This window comes from Andrographis paniculata, unplaced genomic scaffold (assembly GCF_009805555.1).
Source record: "Andrographis paniculata isolate CXL003 unplaced genomic scaffold, ASM980555v1 Contig73END, whole genome shotgun sequence".
Lineage (NCBI taxonomy): Eukaryota > Viridiplantae > Streptophyta > Magnoliopsida > Lamiales > Acanthaceae > Andrographis > Andrographis paniculata.
In genome coordinates this window covers 39,372-53,037 of record NW_026137610.1, presented here as the reverse complement: position 1 = coordinate 53,037, position 13,666 = coordinate 39,372, and the positions used below count along the sequence as shown (strand labels likewise).

The 13,666-nt window shown below is 32.9% G+C and overlaps 2 protein-coding genes and 1 long non-coding RNA gene across 4 annotated transcripts; 2 read left to right on the top strand and 1 right to left on the bottom strand.

Annotated features, from left to right (window-relative positions):
- Positions 1-4,331: 4,331 nt before the first annotated feature.
- On the top strand, positions 4,332-6,127 carry LOC127265409 (zinc finger BED domain-containing protein RICESLEEPER 2-like). Its single transcript, XM_051295188.1, has 2 exons — positions 4,332-6,050; positions 6,113-6,127. Exons 1-2 carry the CDS (start codon positions 4,332-4,334, stop codon positions 6,125-6,127), a joined length of 1,734 nt encoding a protein of 577 aa, XP_051151145.1.
- A 12-nt stretch (positions 6,128-6,139) lies between these two features.
- Positions 6,140-6,867, top strand: LOC127265406 (uncharacterized). Its single transcript, XR_007841956.1, has 3 exons — positions 6,140-6,374; positions 6,464-6,527; positions 6,794-6,867. It is a non-coding gene; the product is annotated as an uncharacterized LOC127265406 (long non-coding RNA).
- A 2,082-nt stretch (positions 6,868-8,949) lies between these two features.
- On the bottom strand, positions 8,950-13,390 carry LOC127265750 (uncharacterized). 2 transcript variants are annotated; one of them, XM_051295725.1, is made up of 9 exons: positions 13,153-13,390; positions 12,872-13,068; positions 12,378-12,559; positions 12,012-12,296; positions 10,775-10,833; positions 10,658-10,694; positions 10,463-10,534; positions 9,589-9,913; positions 8,950-9,429 (listed from the first exon to the last, which is right to left on the bottom strand). In XM_051295725.1, exons 1-9 carry the CDS (start codon positions 13,262-13,264, stop codon positions 8,965-8,967), a joined length of 1,734 nt encoding a protein of 577 aa, XP_051151682.1. In that variant the 5' UTR covers positions 13,265-13,390; the 3' UTR covers positions 8,950-8,964. The 2 variants fall into 2 exon arrangements, with proteins under 2 accessions (XP_051151682.1, XP_051151683.1); XM_051295726.1 differs by having other exon boundaries at positions 12,983-13,068.
- Positions 13,391-13,666: the final 276 nt, after the last annotated feature.

The window sequence follows — 13,666 nt, the reverse complement described above, 5'->3', positions numbered from 1 at the left end:
TTTTTAAAATATTATCATTATTATTATTAAATTTTAAAATTAAATTTTAACTTTTAGTTTATATTTTTTTTCATATTATCCAATTTAATTTTAAAATTAAATTTTAAATTCTAATCATATATTTTTTCTTATCTCTTTCTTCATAACCACACCTCACCTTATCTTTCCAAATTTAATCGTTGTTTACACTTCTTTACCCACACCCTGTCGTATTGCGTCCACCGATTCAGACCAAATCCGCCTCACCTTCTCTCCTATCTCTTTCACTCTCTTTCACTCATTCTCGCTTTTTGAACTTCCGAACAGACCGTTTTTTTATCTTCTTTTCTCAAATTGACCTTGTCCAGACAGTCACGTCAAACCTTTTGTCCAATTGACGCCAATAAGAAATATTATTTTGAAAATATATTTTAATCGTGTGTTTATAGGGCTTATAATTTATTTTCAGTGGGGACTCAAAAAAAGTCCGAGACGACCCTGAGCCTTAAGTTTATCGCATTTGGAGAAGATAAAAGAGTTCTTCAAAGTATTAGCCGAGGTGGTGCCTTCGTAAAGTATGATTTAATGCTAGAAATGTATCAGGTCATGCTTACGATAGTATTGACTTAAGTTTGAATATCTTTCACTTATCTTTTTCCTTGCTTTAATTAGTTTGTTTCTTTTCTTACTTAATTAGTTCTATTTAGTTGTTTGTTATTTCTTGTTTTTAGTAATTAATTTTGTTTAGTAGTTTATTCCGTATCTTGCATAGTCGGTCAATTGATCTATGACAAAACTTAACTTCCTTAATATCCATTAAACTATGACAAACTAGAAGACATTCATGTTTCAATGGTATTGGTCACCTAAAAGGAAATCAAAATGTAGTCCGCCTAATTATACATTATCCAATCCCAAAATAAATGATGCCCAATAAATCGCTGAAATCCTTGTAAATTTATGAGATTGATAAATCTCTTGAGTCATAAGAAAATATTCTTCTATGTTATACTTCATCATCTATTATGAAAATAGGTGATGAGTCATAATGCTTTTTGTTAGTCGTTGTTGTGAATCATAAACCAATCTAGAATCATCATAATCAGCAAGCTTTTGTTTTACTATGTAGAAAAGAAAATGAAAAGAAACTATATAGATCACATGTCCCCACAAGAAAACACACTTAATATAATTATCTTGTCAAACTTAATTTACAAAAGTACTAAGAATAACGGTTGTTTTTGTCCCACGTCATAAAATAGCCAAAATATAATAAGCAGATTTCACTAAAACACCATAAAATATAAATTATTGAAGAAAAATATGAAAAACTACTTTCAAATGATGTCAGAAGGGAAGAGACAAAATCAACGGAAATCGTCAATGCTGAAAGCGACAACGACATGCACGAGCAACGCAGTCAAAGAAACCAAACAAATAGGAAGGTGTGTTATTCGAAGAGAAACGAACGAGGACTTTGTTTAAGAAGAGGACAAACACATTTTTTTTTATTTAAATAATAATAATAATAATAATAATAATAATAAGAGGGTATAATAATATATTTTTGCGTCTATCCATACAACAACGTGTGTTTTAATATTCCTTCCGTTTCATTTTAATTGATACATTATTTATTTTTTATCTATCTCATAACAATGGACAAATTTTTATTTTAGATAAAATTTATTAAATTAAAAAATATAAATCAACTACATAATAAGTAATACTTCATTTGTTCCATCTTTTATGTCCAATTTACCGTAAATATGGAGATTTAGATAAAATATAATTAATAAATAATTAAGATAATTAAATAGTATAATTAAAATTATAAAAATTTAAAATTTAAAATATGATTAAAGTGTATAATTGTATTTCCTAGAAAAGAAAAAGACAAATAAGGTGAAACGAACGAAAATAGAAATAGTAAACAAAAAAAGTGGAACAAAGAAAGTATCATACATCATGTAGATCTATTCAAACTCATTTATTTATATTTCTCTTCTAAAAAATAAATATTTTTATTTACATTTAAAATTTCATGTATTTTATATAAATTTTTGGAAAATTTGCAAAAAATGTCCCTTATATGGGTTAAATTATTATTTTTAGATAATTTTTTTTCATTATTTTTGTCCTCCGACATTGAAAAGAAGACTACTAACCTCACGTGCTCATACGTGAACATGCCGTTGTAGACATGGATTTTCCGGTGCTGACATGTAACATGACGTGGCCGTCGGCAACAAATGATGTCGAAATTATTATAATTACTTTTTGCAAAATAAACTAGATTAATTTTTTTAAAATTTTAATTTGAACCAATTAAACCAAATTGCAAATAAACACACATTAAGTAATCTCCACAACGTACTCACTCTATCTATCTATTTTTCTCAACCACGAAAATTATCCCTTCCCCCAAGAACCCTAAAACCTATAATCTCCCAATCGATTCCCGATTTCGTCCACCTCCGCGGCCTTTGCTGACGGACTGAATGGACCATTGTTGTTATGGCGGGCGTCATGGCGATACCATGGCATCCTGGCGGCTTTTAAGGAACGCTGCAACTCTTCGCCTCGCCTTATCAAAGAATGTTTTTTGGAGATGCTTTAACAACGTCGTGGGACGTTTCAACGCCGCCACGGCGATGCCATGGCACTGGGAAGGCTAGGCCAGAGCCTTCGAAGCCCAACCCAAGCCCCAAAACTGCATCGACATCAAATTTGAAATTGAACCCTTAACTTCTCATCCTCCCTCTCCCCATGTGATCTCTCTCCCGTGCTCTCTGGTCTAGTTGCTAATGTCCGCTGCTTTGTGGAGCCCCTCCCTTTCACATATCTCTCCCCTCTCCTCTGGTCTAGTCGCTAATAATGGCATCATCCCATCATAGAGTTCTTTTCCACTATTTCTTATATTTTTAAATTTGTTATTTACTTTATTACTTTGGAAGTGCTATTACATTATTATTTATTTTAAAATTTCAGATTAATTATTTATTTTTATTTGTTAGTTATTTGGTATTTCATTGACGTGTTACTATAAAATTAATAATTATAAGCATTAGTTTCTTATAATATATAATATATATAAGTTTTTCTTATATATGTGTGTAGTGTTCGCTATTTTGTTGGTATGGCGGTTCACAGGGACCGCGCCGCAAAATGGCGTCGTCACAACCTTGGAGTGGACAATGAATAGCCTCACAAAACATGTCGTCTTTCTCCAACAACACACTTCAATTTACAATACTATCATTCATCTTTGTCTTCCCCATCCATCTAATTATTTAATCATTTAAATAATTTTTTGCAGCTTTATACATAAATAAATTAATGAAAAATCAATTGTACGAATAAATATTCAGCCACTTCGATGCGAATAAGGACAAAAAGATATGCCCGATGGAGCTGCTTCAGTGCTTGGGATTAGGGGTGGAAATAGGCCAGGAGGCCTGTCAGGGGCCTATGACCTGGCCTACATCAAGCCTGGCCTGGCCTGTTCTATTTATTAGAAAGGCCAGGTTCAGATTTTTGTTAAAGCCTGTTTATATATACAGAATAGGCTTAGGCTTATGAAAAAGCCTATTTACTAAACAGGCCGGCCTGTTTAATAATAATATTATTATTATATAAAATTATTTTTTATTATTATAAAATAAGAATAGTTTTATATATAATAATGATATATAAAAAAAAAATTTTAATTATAAATTTATTAAAAAAAAACAAAAATAAAAATAATTTTTATCCCAATAAAAAATTTCAAATATGAACAACTACTGCACACATGTTCCTTTTTTTGTTTCTTTTATCATAATTCAAATATTATCCCGCTGTAAACTGAACAACAACTGTCCATATTCCTTTTCCACCGCTGCAAGCCTGCAACTGCTGCCAGACCTCCACGCCGTCCAGGGTTTTGCAATCTTCTTCACAGAGACCCACTACTTTTCTTTTTCCTTCTTCTGTCTTCATCGCCTCTTCTTTTTTATTGCTACCGGTGGAATTTGGAAAAATAAGGTAAATATCGTTTTTATATATTTTTTTTCGTTATTTTTATTTAGATATGAATTTCAATATATATATTTTTTGTTTTTTTGTTATATTTTATTTATCTTATATATTTTTTTATGACGTTTTTTTTTTTTTTTTATAACGTCATTTTTTTAAAATAGTTTTGTTATTTTTATTTTTGTGTTTTATATTATTTAGATTAAAATGAAAATTTTATATTTTTGTAGAAAAATATAAGATATATATTTACAAGAATGAACAGTTTCTGATATTTTCGTTTATAATGTATATCATTAATTAAATAAATTTTTTTATTTATTTTGAAGCAGGATATGGCTTCGATGGATGAAACAAATATTTTTGATCTTCCATCTGATACACACAATAGTATATCAGTGGATTCCCTTTCAAGCCAACCTGTGGATGATAACAGAAATGAAGACGAAAGGAATTCAAATCAAGCAAATGAAGGTGCCAATAGGAAAAAAAGGAAAAAAACTTCAATTGTGTGGAATGACTTTGATGAAATTCAAGTTGCTGAAGGTGTTAAGAAAGCTATTTGCAAATACTGTAAAAATGCATTTGCTACTGGGGGAAGAGGTGCGAGCACAAGCCATCTAAAGAGACATTCAGAAGGGTGTTTGCAGAGGTCAGTACAAATGGCTTCACAAAAGAAACAATGTGTCATTCCTTTTAAGCCATCCAATTCAAGTAATCCGTTTATAAGTCCGGGGTTTAGATTTTCTAATGAAAAGATGAGGGAAGTCATTGCCACTTCTATTATGGTACATGAGTATCCTTTTAGCATTGTAGAAGACGATGCTTTTATATGGTCATTTCAGTATGCGAACCCTGAATTTCAGAAAGTTTCTCGTAAGACGATACGAAGTGATTGCATAGCAATATATGAAGCAGAAAGAAAAGCATTGAAGGAATTATTAAAGAGTGTGAGCAAGATTAGCTTGACAACAGATATGTGGAAATCCAGTCATCAAGTGATTGAATATATGGTAATCACTGGTCATTTTATAGATTCTGGGTGGAAGCTTCAGAAAAGGATTTTAAGCTTTGTCAAGGTGCCTGCTCCAAGGCGAGGAATTGATGTAGCCAATGCCATTTTCAAATGTTTGAAGGCTTGGGGGATCGAAGATAAAGTGTTCTCAGTATCAGTTGACAATGCTTCATATAATGACTCGTGCTTGAGGTATCTAAAAGACTACATATCACGCAGCACCAAGCTTGTCCTCGATGGAGCTCTATTTCATGTTAGATGTTGTGCACACATATTGAATCTTTTGGTGCAAGATGGGCTTAGTCGAATCAAAGATATCATCCATAATGTTCGTGAAAGTGTGAAGTATGTAAACTTCAATGATTCAAGATTGAAGAGTTTTGGTGAAGTAGTTGAACAAAAGCATCTAAAAGAAAGGAAGTTGATAATTGATTGTCCAACAAGGTGGAATTCTACATATCACATGTTAGCCGCTGCTTTAAAATTCAAGATTGTCTTCTCAGAATACCAAGAAAGAGAACCTCATTATACATTTGCACCTTCAAATGAAGATTGGGAGAAAGTCGAGAAAGTTTGTAAACTTTTAGAGGTTTTCAACTTAGCTACCAATTTAATATCTGGAAGTGAATATCCTACTGCCAACTTGTATCTTTCAGAGGTCTGGAAAGTGAAGCAAGTAATTGATGATGCGACAAATGATGATGATCTTTTTATGATACAAATGGCAACGCAAATGAAAGAAAAGTTTGATAAATATTGGGGTGAGTGCAATCTATTGATGGCTGTTGCAAATGTATTGGATCCGAGAGTTAAATTTCATGGTGTTGAAATATGTTTTCCAATGATATACAAGTCTGAAGAAGTTGCTGCCGAGTATGTGAACAAAGTGCGTGCTTCACTGCAACAACTATATAATGATTATGTGGCCTTAAGTGTTGAAGAATCATCCTCAAGTCAGTGCAATATGGCTAACATCTCCTCTGCCACCACCCAATCTGAATCTGCGATAGTTACTGGGTTTGATCAAATTATGAGTCTTGTAAGAGCAAAAGAAGCAATTCCTGTATCAAAATCTGAATTGGATGCCTATCTCGAGGACAGTGTTTATATTCATGATGGAAATATGTCTTCATTTTGTGCCTTGGAGTGGTGGAGGAACAACAGCATGAAATATAAAGTTTTATCGAAGATGGCTGCTGATGTACTTGCGATTCCAATATCAACGGTAGCTTCAGAGTCTACATTTAGTGCTGGAGGTAGAATTATAGATGAATATCGTTCAAGATTGAATGAAGAATCTATTGAGACACTAATTTGTGGAGGAGATTGGCTTCGACATAAATACAACTTGAAAAAAAAGAAGGTAAATTTTATTATTAACTGTCTTTTCTTTATCTTATTCATCACCCACAATATATTTTTTTCTAATAAAAATATTTCTCTCATTTGAAGGTGAATGAGTCTTTGAAGGAGATAAGCTTATAGATTAAAGAAGTTCTTTAATACTTTGGTTGCGGTACGTTTTAAATTTATAATATTTTCTGAAATTTTTTATACAGATTAATTGTTTGAAAATCTGATTTTTTTAGTAAGATATTGTTGTTGCATGATGTATTTTGGGAGGATTCAACTTTGATTTTCTGAAATTTGTTGCAGGATGTATTGTTTGAAATATTTAGATAGGTTTGCAGGTGGTTGTTTTGATATTACAATTATTTATTTATTTATTTTAAAATATTTGGATAGGTTTGCAGGTGCTGAAATTTTAAATTTTGATTTCAGGAGTGGAAATGCTAATGTCCAGAAGATATTATTGATCTATTTGCTATTTTTCTCTTGAAACTTTTATTGTATTGGTAAGTAAGATATTCCTTTTTTCTTTTTGTTCTAATATAATTTTTTGATGCTTTGCGTAATTTATATATAGAAGGAAGAAATTTCAGATATAATACTAATTTGATCAACTTTTGTACTTGAACAAATTTAATGGTTTCAGAAACTTTGGGGGAATTTGCAATTCTTGTGGCTTGTGGCCTGTGGGTGACGTGAACTTGAAAAACTATGTTATTAATTTCTAAATATTTTTGTCGAATTTTTTAATATTGCTTTTGAGTTAGCGTTGCTTATTTCTTTGTTAGAACAATCAGCTTAATGACAATAGATTGATGTAAACTGTTTTTTTTTTTTAATGTCATTATGCAGTAATTTCTATCAGCTTTTGTCTGGAGTTTGCAAGACTTATTCCCAATAATTATATATATATTTGAATGAATTGTAATATACGTTTTTTTGCAAATTATTAGTATAATATATTGTATTTTTATATGGCAATAAAAATGATTATTTTTGTCATTAAAAAACAGAATTTTTTATTTTTTTATATATAATATAAATAATTGTATCTGTTTTATTTTTTATTTATAGTACGAAATTTACAAAAAAAAAAAATAATAATAATAATAAATTATTATGTAGCCTTTTAAACAGGCTCGTAGGCCAGGCCAGACTTTTAAAAAGGCCAGGCTCAGGCTTTAAAAATATTTTTTTTCAGGCTGGTAGGCCAGGCTCAGGCCATATCTTTTTAAGACAGGCCAAGCCTATTTAACCAAAGCCTGGCCTGGCCTGGCCTATTTCCACCCCTACTTGGGATCCTTTGGAATGGAGATGACGCCGGAAGAGGTAGTTGTGGCCGTGACGGCCATGGACTCTGACGGGGATAGCCTGTTGTGTCTGAAAGATTTTTCTACAGATAGTTAAGGGGGCCGGAAAGGAAGAGAAGACTAGAGATTTGAAGGCGACGTTCGGGATGTACGAGGAGATCGGAGGCAGCGACGAGTGCTTCACGCCTAAATCATCCCCGGCAGAGAATGCTAAGTAATCTGAGGGTGGAATAGAAGGTCACCATCACCATCGAAGGCTGCCAAGGAATGATAGCTTCCTTCGATCTCAATGGTGATGGCGTCCTGAGTATTATTTTTTGTGTTTAATTGATTTGGCCAAATTATAATTAAATAAAAAATTAACTTAGTTTTATTAAAAAAATAAAGCTAAATGGTTTCATGAAGTTGCACCAAATCCCCGTACTTCTAAAACTGCGTCAAACTTCTTCGTTTTATAAACTTTGCGTATTTATTTAACGGTATTTGACCTAAATGCGCTTAAACTACGAATAAATTTTAGAATATCAATTTCTAAACCCGTAAAATTACAAATATATTTATTTTTTTTATATTTACCTTAAAAAAATAGTAAATATACTCAAAATAATTATTTTTGTCAAAAGTTTATTTTTGAGTTTATTTTTACTATTTTTTAAGGCTAAATATATAAAAAAATAAATATTTTTGTAATTTTAGGGGTTTAGAAATTGAGATTCTAACAGTTACGCAAAGTTTATGAAACCACGAGTAAGTTTGACGCAATTTTAAAAGTATGGGGATTTGGTGCAATTTCATGAAACCACGAGTGAATTTTATGCAATTTAGCCAAAAAATAATTATAATAATGTCTTCGTCACTTAAAGCCAACCGACACATTATGTCAGCACCGAAAGGTCCATGTTCGAAAAGTCCACATCCGCAATGTCATGTCCACGTATGAGCAACCGACACATTATGTCAGCACCGAAAGGTCCATGTCCGAAAAGTCCACATCCGCAATGTCATGTCCACGTATGAGCACGTGATCGACACGTAACATTTTTTTATGCCGGAGGACAAAAATAAGACTGAGAAAAAACATTATGTCCTATTTTGTATTAAAAAAGTGACTAAAAACGATAATTTGACCCAAATAAAAGACAATTTTTACAATTTTCCCTAATTAATTTATATCAATTATAAATAAATAATTTTTTTTTTTTTATTTACATTATAAAAAATTTATCTCCAAAATAATATCCATATTGAATATATTTATTGATATATAATTTTAAAAATATTGAAATATATATTCTATTTTTTAATTATATATATTAAATTTATTTTAAAATGATCCCGAATTATATAAAAAATAATAAAATAATATATATTATCAACATTGACAAAGCTTAAGCAAGCTCCGAAACCATGCTCCCCTCGTGGCATGTGGGCCTTTGTGTACACGCGGTGTCTCCTCTCTCTTCCATATATCACCCAGAAAACCAGTGACAACATAACTGCTGAACCCACCATCATCAGTCCGATGTAAATCCATCTGCTATATCTTCTCAGCCCAGGACAGTAAGCTCCATCTATCTGTGAGAATGTTTCTCTCACAAAACTACAATCTTCAAGACTGACAAGGAATGGACCATAACGATACAGACCATAGCTCACATTCACACCAGCAGCCATCTGGCCATAAATGGCTGGCGTCAGGCGACCTATTGTTTCACAGATGCTGCTTCCCGATGTTTCACAGACAAAGCGGCTCCATACCTGTTATCTCAATCGACAAAAAGGCTGGTGTAACTAGTATCACCATCAAACATTCATAAAATCCAAGAATTATGAACAAAGTATCTCTGCTCCTCAATCTTTCCAAACAATATTTCCTTACATATATGAATGCAGAGACTGAAGCAACATATTGAATACCTGTGTCGCATTGCTCAGGGTCACTTCACCTGGAGCACAGATTCTATTTGTCAGATCAGAATTGAATGGATTGCAGAGGGTTGGCACAAGCGGGCCAGACTGATTGAAATAGAATGGTCCACTATTTGGGGGAAAATTGTTGTTTGAGACATTAGTGACAATTGTATTCATTAATGTGACCAACTGGGATGTTACTTCCTTGCTTTTTGTTAAGGTTTCTTGGGCAGTAGCATTATCCACACAAGGCAATATATCATCTAGTGCTGTATGAGCCGTTGGATTTTGAACCCATTGATCCATTGCCACACAGGTATCTCCAGTTACACTACAACAAGCTTAAAAGGTTAGAAAGAATTAAGTTACATGAAATGATAAGAAAGATAAGGCTAACAAGTACAAGCATGCATAACCAGAATATGATGACACATGCTTTTCTTCATTATTTATTGATTTTATTTCCCAATCTAATTTCACACGAATACCACACCCAAAAATGAAAAAAGATATATATATATATATTACATGGTAAGAGATAGGGAAAATCTACTTTCACACGAATACCACGCCCAAAAATGAAAAAAAGATAGATATATATATATATATATATTACATGGTAAGAGATAGGGAAAATCTCTATACCTCTCCTCAGTCCTCACTATTCCATGTACATATCTGAGTTCCCATGCATAATAAATCTTTATAAATTCTAAAAACCATGACATAAAATAGCTAAGGTAGGTAACTACTTCTTTTTACGTATAACCATAATGCCTAAGAAACAAAGTAAACATTCAAAATGGGAACCAGGCAAAACTAAAGACAATGGAAGGAAAGACAAAAACAATTGGATTGAATATTCTGGTGGTGAACATACTTGTGAAGTAGAAGAAAAATGCCACATAGTACCAATGTCCCAGTTACAAGAATCCATCCAGTAATCACCAAGCTGCATTTAGAATTGAATACATTAGGCACAAATTAGATTACATGAAATTAGTTATTTTTATGCAGGTGCACACATGAAGCTGGAGCTAGCACAAGAAAATCAGACAATAAGAATAAAACTCACATGTACACTAGAAACTGCATTCCAAATATTGAAAACACTGAAAGACAAAATCTCAACATAAGATGAATAGAAGCCAAAGAATTAATGTTGCCAAAAATAAATTAAGATGAGTAATACCAAACCCGAGAAATGTTAAAAGAAGCATCCCCGCAGAGAGAATGATAAGGGCCAGCCTCCTGCAAGAATACATTATTTAATGCTATTTTTATTTCCTATTAAAAAAAAGGCAAAACAGCAAAAAACCCCGTGGTTTACCGAATCTGCTGAAAATCCCCGTGGTTCTAAAACTCCAAAAAACCTACTCGTAGTTTGCAAAACGTTGCACACTCGCCCCCTTTAAATCACACTGACGGCATTAAATTTTAACCTTATCAGACCATTATGCCCCTGTGTTTCTCCCCTTCCGTTCTTTCTTCTTCTATTCTCCCCAACTTCTTTCTTCCATCTTCTTTTCTTCCCCAAATTCTTCTTCACACATTTTTTTTCCTTAATTTTTCTCTTCTTCTTCTCCAACTCTTCTTCTTCTCCAATTCCTTTTGAAGCCATAACAGTATTTTTCCTCAATTTTTCTCTTATTCTTCTGTAGTTCTTTCCGCTTCTTTCTTTTCTTCTTTTTCCCCCAATTTTTTTTTCTTATTCTTCATCTCCAATTGTTCTTTGAAGAATGAAGAATTGGACAAGAATAAGAAAGAAAGAGAATAAAGAAAGAAGAAGATGAGAAAAAGGCATCAGGTTTCTCCAATTTTTTTTTTTTTTCTCTATCTATTTTTCCCCAATTTTCTTTCTTCTTTATTTTTTCTCCCTAATTCTTTCGTACACGGTTGCAACGAGCAGCAAGTTCTTTTTTTCTTCTTAGATTGATTTCAAATATTGATGTCAAATTGAATTTTTAGATTTTTGGGTTTGATGAAAACATAAGAAAGTAATTCTGGGTTTGATAAAAAAAAAAAAAACAAGAGAAAGTAATTCTGGGTTTGGTAAAAAAGAAGAAGAACAAGATAGAAGAAGAAGGACGAGGAAGAAAGAAGAATAAGAAAGAAGAATGAATGAGGAAGAATAAAAAAGAAGAAGAACAAAGAAGAAGAACAAGGAAGAAGAAGATGTTGTAAAAAGTAATTATTAGGGTATTTTAGTAATTTTATACAGAAATATATCACTTCTATGAAAAAAAACGCATTTCAGGCGCGTGCTATGGGGGATTTTGGGGATTTTTTGCAATATTTTGAAAACCACAAATAGATTTTTTGGAATTTTAGAAGCACATGGGGTTTTTAGCAACCACATGTGTTTTTTTTGCTGTTTTGCCTTAAAAAAAAGTAAACTCAAAGAAGAATTCTTCATGGCATTTACTTACACGCTTTCAATCAGACTCTTGATTTTTTTGGAATTGCCTTCTGTTTTACTGGAAAGGGTGCTAGCTGAAGAGTTAATCTTGTTTTGAATTTGATCAATGTCTGTTTGAACATTAGAAGGCAAAAACATTTGATCCACATTGATTTGCCTGGCCGAAGAAAGATATCCCGACACATTGTTCAGACTCTCAGAGGTAGCATCCGCTTGCTGTACGACATACTCCAAAGTATTTATAGTACTGCTGTGATATTTCCCCTGACCAGTGTATAAGACCACGCACCCAATGCTGAAAACACAAATTTAGTAATGAGTTTCATATAAAAATGACTCCCCACAAGTGTATTTATGAGAGAGAGAGAGAGAGTACATCGAGGCAACGGTGAAGAGAATTAGGGAAACTAGAGAGAGTGCATAAGCGAGGCGAGAATATCCATAAGGCTCCCTTCGGCAACAGCAGTAGTAGAAGCAGATAAGAGTTAAGCAGAGCCCAAATATCACAAACCAGATTGCCGCGATAACGAAAAAAGGAACAGCAGTGTAAGCCACCGACTGCAATGAATGCGGATGGACATGAAGGGTCAATAATATTATTATAACTACACCAGAAATTAAAACGAAAATAATAATTTGTACACATGATTTATCTTTCTTCGATCAACATTACGCCAAATGTTAGAAGAATACAGGTTTGTTGCATCAAAATCAAACAACACAACGACATAAAACCTCAAGTAAACAAACATTATAGCAGCAAATTTTCGGTTTATTTTTTTTCTCTCTTTAAATTCATGTTGGATATCTCAAACACCTTGTTAAACATGAACAGTATAATAAAAAATGAGAGAGAAAGAGAAACTTTACAGCCCAATAATGGCGATTGCTGATATTCCAGCCACCCGTGTACTTTTTGAAATCATTGAGAGGATCTTTCCTATATGTCCGTTTTGCGGCCAACGAAAATGAGGAGTTTACCTGTTGCTCACTGATATCGTCAATTAACAACCGTTCTGCTCTGCTCCAAGGTACAACTGCCGCACAATCTCCCCCAAATAATTTTCCTGGACATATTTCTAACACGATGAGCATTAGATCGTCCAACAACAACAACAAATTGGAAAGATATATTAAACTAGAATCACTACCCGATGTACGGTGGACAAGAATCTCGTCCCGAAATGAGAACGTAGACGACGGAGAAGAAACGAGTAAAATAGTGGTGAAGATGGAGATGCGCAGAGAACGAAAGCTTGACATAACTTGGATCAGAGTTAGATGGACGGATGGAGAAGGATGCTTTGAATTGTTTATTCTAAAAGGAGCTTAAGTGCAGCGAGCGTAGACTGGCTTGAAAGAAACAGAAAGTATCTGTTGAGTGGGAGAGACAATGGTCAAAGGGAAAAAAAGAAACTGCAGGCGAAGAATCGCGTTGTGGGATGTGTTCACACCGTGAAGCGCTGACACCATGGCTGCCTGGGCTGGGCCGGGCATCAAATGGTCTATTCCAAAACTTATTTAAATTACCGGATGCGTGGGCTACGCACAGTTAAATTTCACTGTATTTATTGTATTATAATTTTTTATATATTAAATATATTTTTAATTAATTTTAAAAATAATGTGAATAAACTATATATGTTATATAAGAAAGAAATAATC